The 18,501-nt window shown below is 43.2% G+C and overlaps 2 protein-coding genes across 2 annotated transcripts in view; one reads left to right on the forward strand and one right to left on the reverse strand.

Moving 5' to 3' along the window:
* Window positions 1-6,677, forward strand: part of REV3L (REV3 like, DNA directed polymerase zeta catalytic subunit) — a 119,569-nt gene extending 112,892 nt beyond the window's left edge. Inside the window, exons 29-32 of the mRNA XM_033056731.1 lie at window positions 80-270; window positions 1,260-1,506; window positions 2,922-3,131; window positions 5,507-6,677. Of these exons, the coding sequence (XP_032912622.1) occupies window positions 80-270; window positions 1,260-1,506; window positions 2,922-3,131; window positions 5,507-5,647 (789 nt within the window). The 3' untranslated portion in view covers window positions 5,648-6,677. The remainder of the gene's footprint in view (window positions 1-79; window positions 271-1,259; window positions 1,507-2,921; window positions 3,132-5,506) is intronic.
* A 185-nt stretch (window positions 6,678-6,862) lies between these two features.
* Window positions 6,863-17,687, reverse strand: MFSD4B (major facilitator superfamily domain containing 4B). The gene is made up of 4 exons (XM_033056732.2): window positions 17,343-17,687; window positions 17,078-17,246; window positions 14,423-14,539; window positions 6,863-11,912 (listed from the first exon to the last, which is right to left on the reverse strand). The coding sequence occupies exons 1-4, from the start codon at window positions 17,685-17,687 to the stop codon at window positions 10,675-10,677; spliced, it is 1,869 nt and encodes a 622-aa protein (XP_032912623.1). The 3' UTR covers window positions 6,863-10,674.
* Between the last annotated feature and the right edge of the window lie 814 nt (window positions 17,688-18,501).

An 18,501-nucleotide genomic window follows, 5' to 3' on the forward strand; every position in this document is an offset into this window, starting at 1 on the left:
ATTTACTGAATTAATTGGAATTAATTGTTTTTTATTCAAACATACATGTTTTTCTCACCTTTCTCCTTTGGTTGTAAAGATACTTGAGTGTTCTATCAAGCTGCTATTTGAAACACGGGACATAAGTCAGATCAAGCAGTATGTTCAGAATCAATGCATGAAGTTACTGGAAGGAAAAGCCAGCATGCAGGACTTTATCTTTGCAAAAGAGTACAGAGGGAGCTCAGCATACAAACCTGGAGCCTGTGTACCTGCTCTGGAAATCACCAGGTATTGAGATCAAGAAGTGTTAATCATAGATATTGCTTATCTTCATCTTTGTGCTGACAGGTCAAGGGTAGTAGCTCATAGGGCTTTTCCTTGATCTTTGTATTGACACGTTGTGGATATTTTTTCTCTTGACCTTTGTACTGTCGAGTCACAGGTAGCAGTCAGATGTCTCCTTCAAATATGGTTGAGGCAGTTGTCCCTGACTTTCTTCTGTGTGTGAAAAGAGATGGTTCTAGAAGCCATTTTGTAGTCCTGGAAAGAGCCACACATTCAAGAAGAAAGTCTTGTCAGGACACTGTAATGTGTGTTCACTTCTGTTACTTAGAGTTTGGGTTTTGTACAAGGGCTGGACTCTCCAAGATTACTCATCACTTACGGTTATTAGATATGTTACAAATTGTGACAGTGATGTCTCTTAGTGCTATGAAATACATTACCAGGCATAGTTTTTCATTTTTAATAAAGTACTTTACTTGAAGTTAATATTTCATCCTGTTGATATCCTTGATCAGTAATAGAAAAGAGATAATGTTAGCTGGAATATTTTGTTACCTTGCTTAATACAAAGATCTTCAGAAAGCAAAGGACAATTCAGTGTGAAGCAGATATCATTCTACCGAGCTAGCATTCTCAGAAAGCAAAGAACCAGAATTTGACCAGAGAGCAAATTGTACTTGGGCTCTTTTTAGTACCCTGACTGTTCCTTATTAAAATATTTCTTTAAGGAAGTGGTAGCTAGAAAACAATTTGCATTTAAATCCAAGTGACCTGAAACAGACTGTGTCTTTAGGGTTTGTGTCTCAAGTTCTAAAATTTAGGTCCAATGACAAGACAAATTAAAATGAAACATTTTGCTCCTGTGCTTCATAATAGACACTAACTCCAGTCATCTGGAGAGCAACTAATCTAATCAGATGGGGGAGCTTAGGGGCGAATGAAAGAGCTGTGAATGTGCCTCTGGATGCATTCTCAAGGCTGTGTTTTGACAGGAGAATGCTTGCCTACGACCGTCGCTCTGAGCCGCGTGTGGGAGAGCGTGTGCCCTACGTCATTGTGTACGGCATGCCTGGCCTGCCCCTGATCCAGCTCGTCCGGCGGCCCCTGGAAGTGCTGCAGGACCCCAGCCTGAGGCTCAACGCCACCTACTACATCACCAAGCAGATCCTGCCCCCGCTGGCCAGGGTGTTCTCACTCATTGGCATTGACGTCTTCAGCTGGTACCACGAGCTGCCCCGGGTGAGTGTTTTCAAACAAGAGTTAGCAAGTGCAGTGCATCTGTGTGCAGTGTTTGGCCTTGTGACTTTTAGTGGAATGAGGTTGATAGGAAGCAACAGCAAAAGTTATTTTGTGAAGCAGTGTTTGATGCTCAAATATGCAGTCCTGATTCCTAGATCTTCTGTGTGGGGTTTTTTTTTTTTCACATAGTAAATCATTTTTTCAGACAGCCCTTCTGTGCAGGGTTCATCACATTCATCTTCTGTTTCCTGACCCCTTCTATAGTTTAAGAGAATATTTTCCCTTAACTCTGTATTTTTAGCACTATGTGTATATGCATCTGTTTGGCCAAACCATCTTTTAAATCTCTCTATATTAGATGTTGGAACTCCTGTTTTTCCAAAATGTTCTGAAGATCTTTCCTTTGTATAGAGAAGGTGACATGCCCCAGCAGCAGAACACTTCAAAAATCTGTGCCACCAGAAATTTAAAACTAATAATATATAAACCTGACTTCCTTAAAAGTTAAAGTCATTGAGAAGCAGGAAAAGAAGCGTTGGACAGCTGGATTTTAGTTTGTGATTCCCCTGATGAAAAGGGATGGTGAAAGGCAGTGTTATCTGTGTAGTTCGGTTACTCTGCTCAGAACGGACTTCAGCAGCATAGTAATACATTGTATTCCCACTGCAATATAGCAGTATAGCTGCATTTCCCAATACAGCCTTGATTGACTTCAGTTCTTCTTTTCTTTACTTTTCCAATGGTACCGTGGCAGCCACCTTAAGTATCTCCAACAAGCTGTTCTAAAAAGGTCAAAAGAGCCCTGGCTTTCTGCAAGGCCCAGGAGCAGCGAGAAAGTCACAGGGAGCAGAGGAGCAGGAGAGTGAAGGATAGCACAAAGCAAAAAGTCATGCAGCAGCAGCAGGAGTAAGTGCAGAGAACAAACTTCCTAGGTTGATGGGCCAGTGGTGGAGCCTTTCCCAGGGAAATCAGAGCCATGAGCTCGTGCCATGGACCAAAGCACCATGGCAGAGCTGTGCCCAGGACTGCCCAGCACAGACACTTGAGGGCAGGCAGCATCCAGAAGGCAGCCACTGGGGCTGCAGCCAGGGCACATTTGGATGTGAATCAGATCAGCACCTAAAAAAGGAACAGCTGCAGGAGGCCCAGTTTGAGGTGAGATCCAGAGATAAGCATGTGACCAGGGATTTTTCTGGTTACAGATTCCCTGTGAAATAGGTGTGGAGGAGGGCTCTGTTCAGTGTATGCACTCTTCAGAGTGCTGTGATCCATGTTCATAATTTGTGTATGAACCCATGCCTTGCAGGCCATCTTGCACTTTCTTACTCCTTTGGGGGAAAAAAAGTATGCAATCTAGGAATAAGGCAAGCTGCTCTCTTGGAAGTTCATTGCCTCTTAATTATTTTTCTTAACAGATTCAGAAGGCTGCCTCAGCTGCTCACACTGAGCTAGAAGGACGCAAAGGCACCATCTCCCAGTATTTCACAACCTTACACTGTCCTGTGTGTGATGAACTGACCCAGTATGGGATCTGTAATAAATGCAGAAGCCAACCACAGCATGTGGCAGTGATTCTCAACCAAGAAATCCGAGAGTTGGAGCGTAAACAAGAACAGCTGGTCCAGGTATGATTAAAGCATTGTCAGATGTCTGTCAGCAAAAGACAGAGGCTGAAATTTCAAAGCAGTGTGTTACTGGATACTCCTAACAGAAATGGGAGGTATGGTCTTGGTGTTAAACATGCTGCAGCTAGTTTGCTTTTCCCATTGCTGTCGAAGGCAGCCACAGCAGCTGTTACTGTCCTAGGCTTTGTGGAAAGCTAAGGCAAAGGAGGGGATCAAAAGAGAAGATGTTTTTCTGATTTTCTTCTGATTTTTAAGAGTTCCTTACATGGTTTGTAGGTCCCTTTATATAATGACAGAGAGCTGTAAGAGTGTAGAAGATTTACTCTTTTTTGCATTGAAATAACAGATGATGTTCTAGAAACAAAAATGTTTGGGCCAGAAAATTTATTTATATGTATAACATAAATGTAGTTTAGCTTGGGTTTTTTTCTTGTTACCTTTCCTCTAGATAGGAATTTTCTAAGCTGCTTTTTCCCCTTGAGCTAGAAGTCAATTAAGAGGGTAGCTGACTGTGCACATGAATAAATAACAGCAAAGCACAATGCCTCCCCTTGTGGAAACATATGCATACCTTCACCAAATTTTCATACTGTCATATTTTATAATTAATAAATATTTTAGTTAAAATTTATTTTTAGCGCTAGCACACAAACCATTTTAAAGACTCATCTGAATGTCAGAGATATAAATGTTTCTGAATCTAAGCACTGATTTGATAGGTTCTCATGGGGTTGCTAAAATGCACTGTGATTCATTTCATAAATATTTCATTACTGAGGTGTGGAGTTCTTGCTGTATTTTGTAATATTTACCCTTCATTGTGAATGGCATTCCTCATTGAAATGAGGAAATGCATGTTCTGCAATTTTCCTGCTGTAAAAACTTTGAACCTTTACATTGCTCTTGTTCTGGAAAAAAGCAGAACTTGGCAGACTGGTCCAGCCTCACAGAAGGATCAGTGAGTTTGATTAGAACATTTCTTGTCCCTGCAACACTCAACAGCTCAGCAAGGCCTGGGATCCTGTCCCAGTCAGTGTTTGATATCTCTGTAAGATCGTCTGTCTTATTTTAATATGAAGGCAAATATATCCTTCACAGCTTAAAGTTTTAGCCCTTTGAGATTATAGACATGCTAGAGCCAGCAGAAAACTGATGTAACACTGAGCTGTAAATTATTTTAAACTGCACTCAAAAATTACGTGCTCTAGGTTAAAGCCACAGACTTCTCCCCTCAGCACAAACTGAATTTAGGACACGTCTCAAGTACCATTTAGTTTTGTCCCCTGCATTTAAACCAGCCACAGCCTCTTTCAGAAGAACTAGGATAGATGTAGTTCTAAGGTTACAAACCTGGAACCAGCTGTTTAAATCCTGTTCCTTCTGGTCACAGGATTGTGGGACACGGCCAGGAGGGGCTTCCCCTCTCCAGCTGTTGTCAGTCTGCAGGGATTTGGTGTTGACGCAGGCCTGGCATCAGCATGGAACATGGAAAGAAGGAAAAGAACTAGTTTTAGAAGCAAATTTGAGTTTGTTGATCAGGCTATGCAAATGATAAGATAAACTGTAACATTTTAATGTTACAAAACACAGGTTGGAAGTAAATTTCTAAGGTTTTGGGAAAACTGTTGGAGGTGGCAAATGCTGCAAAGGCATCGTTAAAATAGCAAAGCAAGGAAGCAAGGGCCTTTAATTTCCTAAAGGTATCTACCTTTGGAAAAACTGTGCCTGCTGCTATTATTCCATCAGGTATCTCACATTAAAAGTACTTTCAAGCATCATTAAAAAGTAGTTCCTTGAACAAGGAGAGCAGTGCAATTTCTGTGGCCTGTGTATTTCTGTGTTGGGTTTGATTGACTCTGACTAGGTAAAACTCTAATTAAAGCCTATCTGGAAATGAGTAATTAATTATTTAAAGTCCCTTTTCTCTGTAGAAAATAACTGCAGGATAAGAGTTCTGTCTTTTTTCGCTAGGAGACTTTTATAGCGAGTAAGTTTATTGCAAATAGAACACACTGCCTTACTTAAAGCCAGTCAACTTATTTGCTTTGTTTTTTCAAGTGCCACCGCATGCAAGTAGAGCTTAATTAGCAGGATTGAAACCCAAGCTGTAGTGTCCTGCTGTTGCTCTCTGCCCAGTACAGTGGGTGATGCTGCCAGCCACCCACCAGTGGCCAAATGAGCTGTCTGGCAGCAGTCCATGAGGCTGAAGCAGAGAAGAGAGCTGCTGTGGGTCCCTCCATGTTGGGGAGAAACTCTGTGCAGAAAGGCTGTGTCTGTTCTGCTGATACAGGCTTGAGGATTTACTAGTCCCTGGTGGTTTATGCCTTACTTGTGTCATTTAACATAATTGTTTTGCTTTTTCTTGTGTAATCCAGATATGCAAGAACTGCACAGGCTGCTTTGATCGGCAGATCCAGTGTGTCTCCCTCAACTGCCCAGTACTTTTCAAGCTCTCCAGAGTGAGCAGAGAACTGTCAAAGGCACCCTATCTCCGCCAGCTGCTTGACCAGTTTTAAATGATCTGTGTTACAGGATTCCAGGTGCTATTTTTTTTTTTCTTCAGTGTTTACCACACTAAGACTATTGTGCATGGTGCTTTTTCAACTCTCACCTAGTCCAGGATTTTCCATTTTAACTGTTGGGTTTATTATCTGAAGAATAATGAACACTTACCATAACTAAATTAAAAACAAACAAACCCAACCCATTTGTTGATCTATGAATAGCTCACTTTTTAAGATGTAAAAATTTCTTCTTCCTTTCATGTTTCTAACATACTGTTTTATAATGCTGATGTTGAAATAGCTCTGTGTAACATCTTGTAAATCCATTTCAAAGTAGAAGTCAAGTTTACTTCCTGGAGGAAGGAGCACTGAAAACCTCTTGAAACGATAAAACCATTCGTGTGTGTTCTTGAACTGTCAGTATCAAGACGTGTTACTTATATATTATCCATTCACTTTATAATTTTGTCTGCGAAATATTTTGTAAATACACTTTTTTACTTTTCAAACAACTGAGTAAAATAATGTGCAATGACTTTTATACAGATAATTTTAAAGTTGGTTGGTATATCTCCTCCTAAGTTTTGCTTGATTCCAAGTAGATTGTTATTTTGATCAGACTGTGCAAGCAGTAGTACCATGTGTAGCATTTTGAAACATTATTTTCTAAAAATTGCTGTCTTGCTTTAGCTATTAATGGGGCATTGTGAGGAACTGTGCAAAGACATTTTTGTTACAAACCTGTGGGACTGTTGCAATACTTTAAATATAAAATTTTATTCCATTTTTGCTTGTTTTGTATAGACATTTCTATTGCTTCTAAATATGCTTAAAATATTTTCTTTCCTTATGTACTGTACAGTTAAATCTTATTTGCCACCATCTTGACAAAATGTGTATTTAGAATATTTGTATAACTGTATAAAATGGAAAAGGAATTATGTGGTCAGTGCATTGTTTTCTAAACTGGAAATCATTTTGTTTTAGAAGTTAATAATGGAAACCATATTAAAGTTGAATAAAATGATATGGTAAAAAATGATACGGGTTTTAAAAATATTTACCCTCAATTTGTTTCCCATCCCTGGCACACACAATGATGTAAAAACAAGACTGCTTCAAATCAAAGTTAAGAATCCAGCCTAAACTTGGATGCCTTCCGCAAACCAGGAGAGAAACATTTCCAGTTTTCAAAAGGACCGAGTTTTAAATTTAAAACTCCAGAGGTTTAAAAAATAGAACAAAACTTTATTTACATTGAGGAACCTGAGTACCTTCTCCAGATAAGAATTTATTATAGTTAAGACACAAGTCAGTCTAATAAATGTCACATTATACAGTACAATGTTAAACCCACACCAAACAGAGTAAAAAATATTACATATATAATAAAACATCCAGAGATTGCGATGCACTTGTATGCAAAATAACTTTTAAAAAACCCGAAACATCAAGGCATAAAACTTTGCCTGGTCTTGCATTCAAGCATTGGTCATGTACAGAATAAAAGTGCAAATGCCTGGAGTGAGTGCTTGCAGTACAGTCCAGCACTTGGCAGTGCCTCAGGATAAATAAAGTATTAAATGACACTTAGCTGTAAGAGGTTACCTTTCACACTGGAGCAGAGCACTCATCTTCATACTATTCCTGGGTTTGTGGACAAAAATAGGATTCTTACAAATTCAGGTATCTAATCCATGGATTAAAGCTCTTGTCCTCAACAAGAGGGATGGCTTTTCTAGCACAAGCAGGGCAGTAGTAATGTAATATAGTTACTCCACGTAATTTCAACCCCTAATATGTAAGTACATGAGCTTGCTGGGGGGGCCTGTAACTTAAAATCTGCACTGTAAATAGATCCTCACTTCAGCTGTATATTCCAGGAAGAAGTTTACTTTGAAAGGAAATTTAAACATGTGAAAACTAAAATTCATTGTCTGAAAACAGGCCTTGAGGAACACCAAAACCCAAGAGCTGAAAGCTAAACTTTGGTCATTGAGGGTGCCTAGAATTACAAGGTGAATCCTTGGAAATGTCCTAGATCTTGTTTTAAATTGCTTCAAGCATTGCATTTTCAGTCAAGGGCAGCTCCTGCTATTGAAAGCAGGCTGGTTAGGGGATAAGGAGAACTCTTTTTATCCATCTATCCCAGTTCAAGTTTAAGACCAGAACTAAGACACTGAAGGCTAATAGTCATCTAAAGATGACTCTAAATTTAGGCAGGTCTCCACACATCAATGGAAACTGATTCTACACAGATAATTCTTCAGCTTCCACTGTTTTGCAGCCACTGCTTTTCGGATCCTTTATTCATGGGAAAAGGTTGCTCTTACCTTGGCATTCCAACCTGTTGCTCCATTCATACTACACAGGCCTTCTGCTTTTTAAGGAGGAAATGGGGATGAATTGAAGTTACTCACACAGGAGTTAGAAAAATAAAATCATTGTGCAATATTTTTACAGTTGCTGGGAAGATGCTGGTCAGAAATAAAATCAGTTTGCGTGTATGTGTGCAGTAGATAAGCTTCTAAGATATTACAGCATATTTTCCAATGTAGGCTTTATTTAATTTTCTGAGGTTTTTTAGTACTTGATTGTGCAAATGATATAAAGTAAACTATCCATGTAAACCATCCCTGAGAACAGTCTTACATGTAGGACATTCCAATCTGGAATTTCATCCAAAATTAGCATATTAATTGGGGGAGTTTAGACTCTGCCTGGTTGCCCAGTATCTTTCTTTAAATTATTTTCTTCTGGCGAATGATCTCAGGTATGGGGAAACTTTTTTATAGCAACATCAACACAGGTGAAGCCAAGGGCACCGCAGCTGCAGTGGGGAGCTGCCACAAAACAGTTCCCATATCTTTCACTGTCCTGCACCTTCTCCCTCCCCCTGCACCAGTGGGATCTGTCCTCACCATCAGCTGACACCCCCTGCTTTCCACACACAGGAAATAGCATGCAGGAGGAAAAGTGGGAAGAGCAAAACCAGTGAAATGCAGGTTCCAGCTGCCCTCATTCCTTCCACTCTGTCTGCCCACCACAGTTTGCTTCCATGCCAAGCCAGCTAAGCACACACGGCTACACGGACTCACTCCTGTCACCTGTGCCTAGGCAAGGACCGGCATTTACAAGCAATTACCATTCCTGTGAGAAAACAGAACTCTTGTGCCACAAGTGAAACAAGCTTCATTTTGAAGTCTAGGTTCATGCATTGCATGGGGAAAAGATGCCACAGAAGGAGTCCATCAAAAACACAATGGCATTTAAGTGCTAGCAGCAGAGGGAGAGAGGGAGGCCCTGCAACATGACAAGATATTAACAAAAATCTTTCACTACAAGCAGATCCTGGCTTCTTATTAACTTCTCAGAAGAAAGGACAAGACCATGCAAACTTAGGTTGCACACCTGGAAGACGAGAGGGAACAAAAGCAGACCTGGAAATCCAGGGAATCCATCTAAGATTCTGTTACATTACACCTAGAGGCCTTTTGTTACTAAATGGAAACCTCTTAGCAAGAAAAATACTGATAAAATTGCAAAGTTAAAAAACCCCAAACAAGAGTACATTCTGATCTTAATGTAAAAACACTTAACTAATTTGGAGTTCCAAGCTGACAAATGGCAAGATTACTGTTCAGAGACAGATTTTGCCATTTGCTGCTACCTTTTTTTTTTCTCTTACTGGGAGGGCTCCCTGGCATGGCTGCACCTGCCCAGCAATAAACCTACACATACAAACCAATAAACCAAGACATACACAGCACTGCTTCTCTGCTAGGGAGAGTCCATCTTCATGTCGTATCCAAAGAAATAAAACCCAAGTGTCACCAATCCAACTGGCCAGGGACAAGTAGCCAGACTGGAAAGGAATGTCTCATTGATAATCCCTCTCCTTCTCAAATCTTCATTGTAACACATTACCCTGTTAAAGTCTTGACACAGGAAGTCAGAGAAGTTGCTATAACCTTAATTTAAACAACATATATTAAGTAATCTCTTTTACCTGAAGGGATCCAGCAAGAAAGATGGAGTGGGACTTCACAAGAGTGTGTAGTGATTGGACAAGGGGGAATGGCTTCAAACTGAAAGAGAGTAGCTTTAGATTAGATACCAGGGAAAAAAATCTTTCCTGTGCAGGTGGTGAGGCACTGAAACAGGTTGCCCTGAGAAGTTGTGGATGCCCTGGAAGTTTTCAAGGTCAGTCTGGATAGAGTTCTGAGCAACCTGGTCCAGTGGAAGGTGCCCCTGTCATGGCAGTGGGTTGGAACTGGGTGATCTTTAAACGTCCCTTCCAACCCAAGCCATTCAAAGATTACATGATAATTTTACATCTTCTGCATACAATTGTTGATTTCAGTGGTTGTGCCATAATTAAAATCACAATACTTTTGATTATTTAGATTTGTTGCCACTGTTTCTCATAAACTGCTTTTAAATCACCCAAAGGCATGGTTTCACTCCTAAGAAATAATTTCCAGATTTGTCTCATCTTTGTCTCAGAACCAAAAATTTCTGTAGTTTGCCAAAAGGTTTTTAGTTTACAGCTGCTGGGCATCACACACAGCTTTCAAATGCGGTAGAAACATTCCTCCTTCACAAGGTAAGAAGGTAAGAATGTTTAACATTACCCATAAAAGATCTCTCTCCTCTCTCATGAAACCATTTTGTGGCAAAGCACCTCAGACCTGCACCTTTCACCCACCTCAAGAAACTGAGTAGTCTGAGCAGTCCCCTTCTTTCCCAGTTATTACAGCATCTCTTCCTTGGATGCATGCCTCACATTTAGAAAACATCTCATGTTTTAACAGTTTTGGCAAACATTTATCATGTTACCCCATTCACATCACTGAGGACCTTCCCACTCCATGACACATCCCTGCAGGCTGAAAATGAAAGTGGAGAAAGGGCTGAGCAAATGAACACGCTGAGCTCTGCATCACTATGAAAGGATTCCCAAACCACTTTACAACAGCTACAATTCAATTGCATTTCCATTTTTAAAAAAGGGGGAAAAAAGTCTGTTTTGACTCTATTCACTTCTCCCAGTCAATATTCCCGTTTTGTCTCCCAGGGGAGCCACCAGTAACCACTGGAGGATCACCCAATATGTCATCTGAACGGGGCTGGAGAGAGGCTTCAGCTGGAGAGTCCCCTGGTATCCTACAGGAGGCGTCCGTCAGAGAGTTTTTCAGCTTGTCATTCATTTCTACTACCTCAAAGTCTGCATCGTTCCACTCTCTCACCTCCTCCTCATCCTCCTCGTCCTCAGTAAGCCTCGAGTTTGACAGCAAAGCTTTCCGGGTGTCGCTCTCCCTTACTACTTTCGAGTCGCTCTCCTGGGGAGCGTTGGCCAGTTTGTACATCACGGGGAAGAGCAGGACTGTCATTACAGAAGTGACAAAGGCAGTGTACATAACGATGGGAATGTGATGGAACCTGCCTTGGAGATAGCCCACCGCCACTGGGATGCACATCTCGCCCAGCGCTGCGCCCACCACAAACAGAGAAGCTGATTTTCCTTCGATGACCGTGTACTGTTCTATCCAGGAAATGCCGCTGGGGAAAATGGTGGCCATGGATGCTCCATATACGGCAGTTCCCACCCACAGTGAGGCTCGGTAATGGGCAAAGAAGGCCAGGGCTGATGAGGAGGCAGCAGAGCACACGAGACTCATCAGGATCAGGGTGACAGGAGCCAGGAAAGCAGCACCAAATATCGCCGCGCCTCTGCACACGGCAAATGCGCCCCAGAAGACAGAATTCAAAGCAGCTGCTTCACTTTCCGTCATCTCAGCAAAGACTACTGCATAAGTAAATACATAAGAGCCATAAGTGACTTCTGCTCCCACATAGAACAAGAAGAATACAAACATGAGACCAATTAGATGCCAATGGTATTTGGCAAGCCTGCCCTTCTGTGCAGAAGCCTTTGATTTGTCTTTAGCTGAGGTGTTCTTTGAATACAAAACAAAAAATAAGATGGAAATTAAGAGAATATAGGTCCCTATGATAATATAGGACCACAAAAAGTCTGCATCATGCTGGTCTTCTGGTGCTGGTGTAGTTGATGCAGCTGATGCTGTCAGCACAGACTTCAGGACAGACTGGTTTGTCTTTTCAGCCCCTGCAAGTTCTTCAGATTGAGAACCCCCCGAGGCCACTGAAGCCAGGATCGGAGCCAGAAATGCACCAGCAGCAAAACTGAAGTGCAAAGCCTGCATGTGTGGCCCAGCCTCTGATCCCCAGGTATTCAGTAACATTACATTGCCACCTGCAGATCAGAGAGAGAAAGATTCATTTTAGACCGAGACCACATATTGTTTAAAAGAAAAGAAAAAAACAACAAAACAAACCATAACCTATATTACTAACTCAATTTACAATAATGCCATATTTAGCAAATACAATGTGCAAAACAGCAGTTAACTAAAATTCTGACTTAAATCCATGTGATTACTTCAGCTTTAGGAGGCTATTCACAGCAGTCAAAACAAAGAGTCACACAATGGCTTAATCCAGTAGCAACAGACAGACAACTGTGCCAAGGGAGGTTTAGATGGGGTATTAGGAAAACTTTTTTCATGGGAAAGGGTTGTCAAGCATTAGAACAGGCTGCCTAGGGAAGTGGTTAAGTCACCATACCTGGAGGTATTTAAAAGACATGTGGATGTGGCATTAGGGACATTGTTTAGGGCTAGACTCAGCAGTGCTGGGTTAAGGGTTGGACCCAATGACCTTAAGGGTATTCTCCAACCTAGGGACCCTATGATTCTATGGTTCTAATTACCCTACTTGACAATTTGCAGCATTTTTCAGCCTTTTTTAAAAGGGAACTTTAACTGCTTCTCATTTCTCTAAGTATCAAAAGCAACAATGTCCAGTGCTAAGAATCAGAGGCCTCATTAAACACCCCAGGAAAAATAACAATTCACTTGCTTCTCATGGGCTGGGCCCACCCCACTGTGTTCAAATGACTTTCCAGAAACAGAGGGGTTTTACATCAATACCGCTGCAAACACCAAACTACAACACCGTTAGATCAACAATAATGGTAGGAAATAAGATCTCAGAGAGATGTTTTGAAGTAGTCCCTCAGAAGAATGCAGGAAAACAAAACAGTAATCAGATTCCTGTGCTGTAATACAGTAGCCCTTGCCACTCAGCACTCTTCCAAATCAATTCAGCTTCACTTTACTGCCTTGCTGTGAGCTTCTTCTGCTACTCCTGCTTAGCATAGCTCTGAGGTCTGATCCAAGCAGTACACCCACTGAAGGTGTTTTTACCATTGGCTGACAAGACCTTCCCATACAAAGAAGTTTTAAACCAAGTGCCATGTATATCGGTCTTACTGGAGGCAGTAAATACAGGTCTGCACTCAGTTTATTTAGCATGACCTGCACCATGAAAAACCATCTCTTCACTACTGGATCCTGTGCTGTGCTCTTTTTGCATCTCAGCAGGGCTCCCTCAAACCCCACAGAATTAAGGCAGACAGTTCACATGTGCAGCTATCATTCCTCTGTGTTGCCAACCAACCCAAGCCACCATAGCCAGGCCCTGCCTGGGATGCTTCCAGTGCTGTTTGGATGGCCAAGCTGACACGAGTCAGCTCTTTCTCAGAAATAACCCTGCCCTGAAGGTGATCAACCAGCTCCAGTAGTACCTTCCTGGTTAGTAAGCATCCCCAGGCTCCTGCAGCAGGGCAGCAGAGTCAGCACACACTGCTAGGACATTGCTGGAGAAGTGCCACGAGTGGCTGCCTGGTGTTGCTTCACCACCACGTGCTACAGCAATGCCAGAACACTCTGCTGACTGATGTACTTTTGGGCATTTCCTAATCTCCACATACAAATATGCCAGCATTTCCCAGGCATCTCTAAGCATGCCCAAACCCTCTGCTGTGGCCTTGCCTCCTGATGCAAACTGCCTGCTAAAACCAGACATCCCTAACCCAGCCTGTTTGAGCTGTGCCCAAGGGACTCATTTCTGTAGCAGTTCATTTTTCATACCTCCAGTATAACTGACCTTTCTGACCACACCTAAACTTGCTCTGCAACTTCACCAACACATCTCAGGATCACAGAATTGTTTAGGTTGGAAAAGACCCCTGAGATTATCTTCCTCCAGTAATAAACCTCTGCTAAGAAATGGGGTTTGAACAGCTTTCCAGCAAAAGTGATGGGTTCAGGGGTTTTTTGCCTGGGCTATTTGCAGTATGCATATGCCACAGACTTAGAATCTGGGGGACAGAACAAATTCCCAGCCACCTAAGCACAGCTGGCCAAAGGTGGAAAATATCCCTTAATTCAGGGAGATGGGAACCATGGTGCTGTGAGCCCCCAGCTGCTGCTGAGCCAGCTGTAGGTGGGCAGCTCTGCCAGCAGCAGCTGTAAGCATCTCAAACACCAAGGCTTGACTAACTTGGGCCCAGCTAATGCTAAATGAACCATATAATGACCAGCTTCCTGTAAATGTGTAATTTAAAGAAAACATTGCTTAAAGAGCACAGGGCACTTCCTTTATGCCTGTAATGGCCGGTTGAAATGCAAATTAATCTTCTTCGGGAGGCAAGAGATACCCCAGTCCCACATCCCCTAAAGGATGGCATGTCACACACACACAGGAAGCCTCAGAACCAGATTAATCCAAGAATCACAGCCAGGTAAAACAGCTCCCCTCTTAATTCAAGATGTATCACAAGAAAAACCAGCAACTATTTTGGTATGCTTGAAGTTTCCAGTTATTTTGGTGAAAGAACTGTCAGACCACAGGGTCCCTTACCTGTGTCCAGAACTCCCATGGAACCTCCAATAACTGACATCAAGACTGTTAACAGCAGGGATTCCCGACACCAAGGTATCCCATAAAGACCAGCTGCTGTTCCAAGCATAGATAAGGCTGGAAAGGTTAAAAAACAAAACAAAAAAACTCACATACTACAGTTTTCATTTAAATAACACAGAAGACCGAGAAATACAAATAAATTCATAATTATTAAAGTCATAGAAAATCCTGATAAGTGATGCAATGTAAATACCTCAATCCGTGATTAGCAGTAGCAGCTAGAAAGTTCAACAGATCATTTTTTAGTTAGGAAAAAAAGGAATTTCATCAGGATATAAACCCTGCATGACAAACTTCTTTGGCTAAAACAAAAAGAGCAGCAGCTTCTGCTAGGACACTAAGAAGTCTTCTACAAACTTCTGATTTAGAAATGTGACTTCACCATGAAACCAGTAAAACATGGGTTTGAACAGTGTCAAGCCTGTCCTCTGAGAACTGCATAACATTAATTTGGCTCAATTTTTAAAAGAACCCAAATAACTAAGCTCTTAAAAATCCTATAAAGTAATTCTACCTTGTCAACCAAGTGATGTCCATATAAAGATTCTGACTTTCATTTATATTCTGTTCTCACATGAGGGACATATTCCAAGGGATTTCTGGAGTTTAGACAGAACTACAGAATTTCTCATAAATAAATTTAGCAGCGATTTGTTAACTGTGTTAGTTTTACCATTTATTGGCTATGCTTTACAACATGCTGTTTCAAAAAATATTTTTAGCAGATGGAAAGTGCTATTATTACCATTTGAGAGGAAGTTCAGCAGTTCAATTCTATGCTGATAATTGCCTCCATAATAAAACAACCTACTATTAGTATCTTGAACAGACAGTATTAGGTTCTTAGAAAGCTTGTACCAGTTCAGCTGGCTCTTATTTTCCAAATCAATACATGATCATAGATGCAGCAGATACTTAAAACATCAGTGGGGGATGATGTAATTAAGAATTTAAGTTGATTCCAAATAAAAACAGCAACAATATCCAGAACCCTAAAGATACTTGGAATACATCCCTCAAAACATTTTTGAAGGTGTGCACGCTGAGCTGTATGAAGAAAACACTAGAGATGGAGAATATAAAGTACAGCTCCTCAGGTGCCCCACTCAGACCTGAAAAGTAATTTCTCAGCAAGGGCTCAGCTGTCCACTTCAGCTCCATGCCTGATGATTAGCACTTAAAAATTTCCTTTAACAAACACAAATGACACTTTCAATTTTTCCTCCTTATAGAATTTTTCTCTGTAGCAGAGTTCCAGCAGTTGAAAGATGGGAGGTAAAAGTACACAAGCCAAAATCTCTTACATCTCTCAGATGATAAAATTGAGAACAGGTTCAGTAGTTCAAATTGTGGTCTTGCCATAAGCACTACCAAACTGGAAAGGATGAGGAGATCCATCACTTCCCGTGCATTGTTGACAGACAGCAATCCTCAGGAAAAGAAATAAATACTGAAATATTTCAAGTTAACATGCATTTCTACAGATGTGTGCACTGATTCCATTACAGAAGGCAGTCTGACTCTGTCAGGTGCACAAGAAGGAAGTTGAAGGAAACCCACTCCACAACTGCAAACACTAGCAGCGGAAAAAGGGATCTTATCTGAACTGACCATGTAATTACAGCACAGTCCTTAAGGGAGGCACAGTTCCCTGAACTAAGGAGAAGAAGAGTGAGCCCTGGTATACGTTTTAATTCCTAACTTAGAGCACAAAGGCACTTCTTGAAAGTTAAAACGACAGGGCTTCCACTATTCTGGATGTGTTCCGAGAATCTCTGCGGGAATAAGACACTAACACACCTCTAAAAGGAGCCCCTCTCTGTGGATGGTGAGTGTGGCTCATGGCTGAGCAGCCTTGCTCTGCCTGGACAAAGCCGGTCCCGTGCTCCTACAGGAGCAAGTTTCCACAAGCCCAGAAAATGTTAAAATCATCAGCTATGCTCCCTACAGTTTCAATGTTTCCAGCACTGCAGACAGTAAATAATGTTTCCCACTTTAAATAAAATTTGGCTACAGCCCTCCAATCAAAAGCCACAGACCATCCAGTACACACTGATGAGCATTAAGTAAGGGAAGGGGAAGCTCCCCATATAGAAATGCGCCTCAGCGTGACTGCTGGAGGTTTCTGCTGCAAACACGTCAGGCAAAGCGCAGCTTCCTGTTCCACGTGCTGTACAGTGTCACTTAGAGAAGCCTGTTTGTTATGTTCCAAAAGCACCTAGACTTGCACGGGGCTTGACGCGAACTAAAAAAAGTCGAGCCGTACTTTTCAGTGCAGACCAGAGGCAGATTTGGTCAGTCCACGGAGATGTTGTGAGTTCAATGCCCTTTGCTGGCACTCTGCGGGCCCAGGCTCTTGGCAGGGATGCTGCAGAGCAGCAGAGCCCGGCACACGCGGTGTCAGCGATCCGGCAGGGCGGAACATGGCGACAGCGAGCGGGCACCCGGGGACAGCACACCGCATCCACGGACCCTCCGGGCCCGGGGCTCCGCACCGCTCCGCACCGCTGCAGGTGGCACAGCTCCCTCGGGGCTGCGCTCCTGGGGAGAAGCAGAAGCTGCCCCGGACACGTCCGACGGCGCAGCACTCACCGAGCAGCAGAGCGGCGTTCATGCAGTCGAAGAGCACCCCGCCGACCACCGACCCGGCCAGGGAGCCCAGGGACCGGCCCACGAAGATGTAGTAGATATCGCTGACGTTCTTGCCGACATTGGCGGCCAGGTTGGGGAAGGTGGGACCCAGTATCGCGATGCTCAGCCCCTGCAGGGCAGAGTGCGGGGTCACCTCGCCATCCCGGAGAAGGGTCCGCAGCGCTCCCCGCAGCCCCGGGCGGCCCGCGCTCGCTCATTCACTCACCAGCCCCAGGAAGGAGGCGCAGAGCACCCCGCTGATGCACCAGCGCAGCGCGGCCCCGTCCGCGCCTCTCCCGCAGCGCCAGCGGCCGCCCGCCGCCTCCGGCTCGGCCTCCTCCGGCTCGATGAAGCGGACGCGCAGCTCCCGATCATCGGCCATGGCTCCCGCCGCCGGCTCCGAGGGCCGCTCCGGGCCCGGGGAGCGCGGCTCCGCCCCGCGCACAGCGCCGGGAGGAGCGGGAGGAGGATCGGGAAGAGCGGCGGGCTCGGGCCCGGGGGGCGACGCCGCCGCCTCCTCCGCCGCCGGGGGCTCCTCCTGGGAACAGGGCTCGGCGCTGGGGAGCGACATTCCTGGGACAGCCGCCACTCCACACCGATACAAGCTTGTGCCACAGTGCCCGAGGAACTGCCCTTATAAACCAGCATTTATTATTTTAATGAGTTTTAATCTGTGTTATCACTCAAACTGCACTCGACCTTTCAGACAACCGATCATAAAAGGTCTTTGTCTTCCACTAAGAAGACGCGTGTTACGGCACGCTGATAAACCTTCTCAAGAGAGGGAGCTGCTGGGTCTCTTAAGGACAGGTATTAAAACATGCCGGGTGGTATTAAAAGTTTAAGTATTAAAACTACATAAATTCCTACCACTCTCGTGGAGCAGCTCAGACTGTGCAAGAGGTCTCCGTGCGTGCTCCCTGTCTGGCACTGAGGCGCTGCTCCCTGTAAGAAAGGCTCTGGGTTTCACCGTACTTGGTAAGTCTAAGCGTCACAAACAACTCAAAATACAATTTCGAACTGCATTGCTTTGTTTTGCGAGCTGTTCCTAACGAGTAGGCACTGGGATATAACAGGGCATGGACAGGGAGCGACCCATTCCCGTTTCTTCTGGCACTCGCAAGAATGTTGCAAGTACGTTCCTGTTCAGGATAGCCTCGGCACATTGAGGCATTAAAAAAAAAAAAAACCCACAAAACACACCATCAACAAAATAAATTAAAAAAAAAAAAAGAAAAAAAATCAACCCTGCTTGCTACAAGTAATGCTGTCAGATAATATTTAAACCTGATCGATCTCACGTTCTTACCTTTGCAAGAGTGCAGAGTCTGAACTATGAGGTAGATGCAGAACACTGCTGAGCTTGTGTTGATATGTCCAGTAGA

Source organism: Catharus ustulatus, chromosome 3 (assembly GCF_009819885.2).
Source record: "Catharus ustulatus isolate bCatUst1 chromosome 3, bCatUst1.pri.v2, whole genome shotgun sequence".
Lineage (NCBI taxonomy): Eukaryota > Metazoa > Chordata > Aves > Passeriformes > Turdidae > Catharus > Catharus ustulatus.

What these genes read in the sequence shown, in the direction of transcription:
- MFSD4B (XM_033056732.2), bottom strand. Translation starts at nt 17,687, where the DNA reads ATGTCGCTCCCCAGCGCCGAGCCCTGTTCCCAGGAGGAGCCCCCGGCG. An exon ending in GCGCCTCCTTCCTGGGGCTG is followed by an intron (nt 17,247 to 17,342) that starts GTGAGTGAATGA and finishes TCTGCCCTGCAG; the next exon opens with GGGCTGAGCATCGCGATACT. An exon ending in CATGGGAGTTCTGGACACAG is followed by an intron (nt 11,913 to 14,422) that starts GTAAGGGACCCT and finishes TCTGATCTGCAG; the next exon opens with GTGGCAATGTAATGTTACTG.